The sequence below is a fragment of the Gavialis gangeticus genome, unplaced genomic scaffold (genome assembly GCF_001723915.1).
Source record: "Gavialis gangeticus isolate Ggan-Ray unplaced genomic scaffold, GavGan_comp1, whole genome shotgun sequence".
NCBI lineage: Eukaryota > Metazoa > Chordata > Crocodylia > Gavialidae > Gavialis > Gavialis gangeticus.
Window position 1 is genome coordinate 60,710,372 of NW_017728993.1, and position 4,528 is coordinate 60,714,899.

At 37.8% G+C, this 4,528-nt stretch overlaps 1 protein-coding gene across 5 annotated transcripts in view; it reads right to left on the reverse strand.

Annotated features, from left to right (window-relative positions):
• Positions 1 to 4,528, reverse strand: part of RALGPS2 (Ral GEF with PH domain and SH3 binding motif 2) — a 252,496-nt gene that overhangs the window by 155,232 nt on the left and 92,736 nt on the right. For all 5 annotated transcript variants that reach the window (XM_019501819.1, XM_019501821.1, XM_019501818.1 and 2 more), the window contains exon 5: positions 2,303 to 2,392. In XM_019501819.1, coding sequence (XP_019357364.1) covers positions 2,303 to 2,392 — 90 coding nt within the window. The remainder of the gene's footprint in view (positions 1 to 2,302; positions 2,393 to 4,528) is intronic.

Below are 4,528 nucleotides of genomic sequence, written 5' to 3' on the forward strand. Positions count from 1 at the left end.
AGTCCACAATTAGTTCACAAATCAGTTTTAAAATGTTAATGACAAATTAAACATACCACCTCTGCCTACTCTTCCAAAAAGAAACTGACCACATTTCATTTTTTTGCCAATTACAAGACAAATCTCATATCTCTTACAATTCAGACGCCCAAAAATCAACTCATCATAGTTCTTACTCTGCTGAACTATGGATTTGATCCAGTTTCCCACACCTTAATTTAAAATCTCTCGTGTTCCTAAAGCTAGCTTCAGCAAGCATTAATATCCCAACTGTCAAGTGTACGCCTTAAGTGTTAAGCAGAAAAAACACCATTAGGAAACACTTGCATACATTTCCCTGGCTGGCAACAGGATACGCATGTCAACAAAGAATCCTGACTCCTTTGTCTTCAAGCAAATAGTAAATCAATCTTCTCAACTTTAAACTGAAGCAACTTCAACATATGGTCACTCATTTCACTGTCACTCCCACACTAAAAATCTATTGCCAGGACTACTTAAATATCCATCCTTGCCAATTACCATTCAAGGCTCAAAGGGAGCTTTTGACTCCATAGTCATATTCAAACTCTGGAAGAAACTTTCAGTAGTATCAATGGACAAAGCGCTTTTACAATTATTGCCACTTACTATTCAAAAACAGCATCTAGGGTATGTTACAAGATTCATGGTGCCCTGTCCAAGAGTTTCTCAGCTAAGATGAGTACAACAAGGATGTCCACTTGCTTCACTACTTGTTAACTTATTCTTGAATGATATAAAACAGGTGCTGACAGGGAATCAATTTCATACATTCATGATTTTGAAAGATCCTCTCCCTCTCCTGCTTTATAAAGATGACACAGTGATACTGTCACAATCTCAAATAGGTCTCCAAAGGTTATTAGGTGCCTTTCAACAGTATTGCACCCCAAACAGCTTAGAAAGTATTGGTCTATGAAGATGGAAGGGGGGAAAAAACCATGAGGTATTCTTTTAAATACCCTGGAATCTACTTTAGCAAAAGTTTGAGATGGAAAAAGCCTAGTGAAAATGTAATTACTAGATCAAAACTTACGTGGAGTTTTATGTTTTTACAGTAAGATAAGCAGAAGAGCAGTTCTGGAAGCTCTAAGGGGGTCATACACATGCTCCAGGGTGGAGGGGAGAGAGCCAGCATTTTATTTGTAGTACGATTTTTTTTCCCCCCTGGCAGTTCCTTGCCAAAAATTGCAGGTAAGTCTCCATTTTGTGAGGTTCACGGAAACAACTTTTTCGCAGTTTGTGTAAAACATGAAATCATGAATACACATTACACATAATGTCCTAGTAAGTTACTTAGATTTATTTATTCATCCGTAACTCCTGAATAGGTTGGAAAAAGTGGCTTTAGGGCCAAATTCCATACCCTGCACAGAAGGTTGCCTCAGGCCAAAGCCAGCTAGAGGTCCTATGGATCATGAAATGGATGCTGACCTCTATGTCCTCAGTGCATGGCACAAGGAACAGGGTATGTATGCACTCTACAGGTAATGCTCACTCTGAGCTCAAGTGTATAGAATGTACACACCCCACCAGTGGAATGTGCCCATGGACAAACATTTCAAAGGAGAACTGAACTCTGCCTCATGTACAGGGACATACGTGAGGCACATACATGGAAGCTCCACATTTCTTTGTGACATGAAAGAGCACCAATAGGAAGTGACAACAACAGGGTATTTCCATGGATGTTTAACTCTTATACTATTAATGATACTTTCAGTACAAGTGAAACGTGGCTATAAGCTGCCTGATTTGCATCTTGAATGAAGAAATATTTTTGAAGTTGTATTACCCCCAAATGTGACTTCCATATTAAATTGATACTAATTGGTAATAGTCATGAGACTACTGTTATCAAAGATCTAAAGACCTTTCTTTTTAGCAGCAAAAAAGCCATAAATATTTTAAATAGCAGCCACCAGAACAAATCTAAACATATAAAACCTGCAAGCAGTGAAAGATTTTAACCCAGGTTGCATTACATAAGGAGTTATAAATTATATTTAAAGAAAAAATGATGAAACACTATGAGAAATGTTATTTTCAAAGTTAAGAGAACATTTTTAAAGGCATGTGAATCTAATTCTGGAGCTCTGGACTGCCACCCTTTCTGTTGATGTCACACTGATGAAGCCAAACACCAATTCATGTCAACAGATACAACTGCAGCCAAATGAAGCGTCAGACAAATATTTATACACATGCATTTTGAATGGGCAAACTCAGGTATAAGAAGTTTCATCTTGGTAAGACCCAAAACAAACTAAATCTTTCTTACCTTAGCAGTTTTAATATAGTGGCTCAAAACCTCAGCTCTTATTTTTAAAGTTTGTGCATGAAGAATCTCTCTAACCACCCAGAAGCTTACCTAAAAAGCAAGAAAATAAGCTTATTAAAAAGGACAACTGTTAGTTATGCCATCAAATGAAATGTAAATGAAACAATTACATTTATTAAAAGTAAAAATATGCTATATCCATCTTGCAACTTTAAATTATAACTAAGACAGGAAAAGGAGAAGTTATTGCAATAAAAACCTTAATTCAGGGGTTCTCAAACTTTGTGATACCATGACCCCAAGTGCTGGATGGTGGCAGCAGGGAACAGCAAGCTCACATGCGACAGCCACTGCTACCATCCATCACTCTGCACTGCCATTGCGTGCCTCTTCTTTGCACTGCCGTGCATACCCCCTGGGAAGTTTGCAGCCCCCTTTTCAGAGATTTCATAGACATTTGGGTTGGAAGGGACCCCAGAGGATCATAGAGACCAGCCCCCTGCCCCAGGGGCAGGAAGTCAGTAGGGATCATAGGATCCCAGCAAGATAAGCATCCAAATGTGTCTTGAAGGCATCCAAAGTGGGTGCTTGAATCACCTCTGGCAGCAGTCTATTCCAAACCTTGGGGGCTTGGACAGTAAAGAAGTTCTTCCTTATGTCCAGCCTTTTAAAGCTGCTTGCAACCCCCACCCCGGAGGGTCAAGACTCACATTTTGAGAACTCCTGCCTTAATTGGTAAAAGTTGCATGTACCATTTATTCAACTACTTTACTTGCTTAATAATAATTACACCCTTGCTGTGTGCAAAAATAACATTAATTTTACAAAGAGCTTTTTTTTTTTTTTTTTCAATTTCACAGTACTGCATCACTTGTATTGTCCCCCACTGGTTCCCCCTCACCTACAAATTTCTCTCATGGCTACCCATTTTTAGCCAAATATAAATAAGCATTACAGTTTTACCATTGAAATAACAGTGTACAAAAAAAAAAAAAAGAGAGGCTTTTAACACCTTGTATTTTTAAAAGAGGAAAGCATTTATTATTTTGCATTGTGCAACTCAGATACAATTGAATGTATTTTGTGCAAACTTTCCAAACCCAGTTACTTTGATCTAAGACCTTGGATAAAGTCTCAGATGATTCACTGAAATCAGTGGCAAAACTCTCACTGACTTCGAGAGCCAGTATTTCACTCTTACAGTGGCAAGTTCCAAGTCCATGATAAAAGGAAAATCTTGGCAAAAAAACCCTCTCTGTGATGAAACAAAATAAGACAATTAAAATTAAGCTGCAACCTTAACTTTGAAAAAATGCATCTTTCTAGCAATGAGAATGCAAAGGCACTGATACCCTTCAATTAACTCAGTGGGATCTCCATGTGAAACCAGATCAATGACTACAGCCCTTACAGTAGCAAAGACCACTCCTCCCCCCACCACCACACCTGCATTTACTACTCTGCCAGCAACAGGAATTTTTTTTTACTACTAAAACTGTATCATCTTCCCTGAACAGCAGCAGCACTGCTGGCAGAAACCACTTTCTCCTAGCAGTCTGTATGGGGAGGTTTGCTAGCAGTTATGTCAGTTATAAGATGTGATCTTCTTGCACCTATAGCCAACTTGCCTACACATTTAAGACCACTGTCTTTTTTTTTTTTTTTACCAGGTAGGAAACGGCAGTAACTTTAACAAAATCAGGGCCCAATGAAGGAAAGCCCTGCTCTAACCTAAAAGCTTCAATGGGATTTCTTACCATTGTTGTCTAAGCTGACATTTACAAGCAACGTATGCTATATACATTTCCGTGTTAAAAAGTTTTACAGAATTCACAGATATGATTATACACTAGTATGGTTATATAAAGTATGGTATGAGATCTATAGTAAATGTGTTATTGAAGTGTTTTTTCCCCAAAAGTTGTAGCTTCTAACAAAATAAAGCAGTTGAAATTGCGTTAATGTCCAGCTCTTAATATATTTAAAACTTACTACTCAAAAAACCTACAAAATAACAGTATCACAACTTAGAATATTTTTCTAGTATAAAAAATTCTCAACAGTGACCTTGGAAAGAGCAGCTTTTTTTTTAGCAACCTTTTCATACTACACTGTTGTAAAATACTGAAGAAATATCAAGATTCAGCAGGATGTGTGTTGCTTTCACAGCTATGCAAAACACTGTATGACTACAAATGTTCTGTGACAAAACCCATCACTCCAATT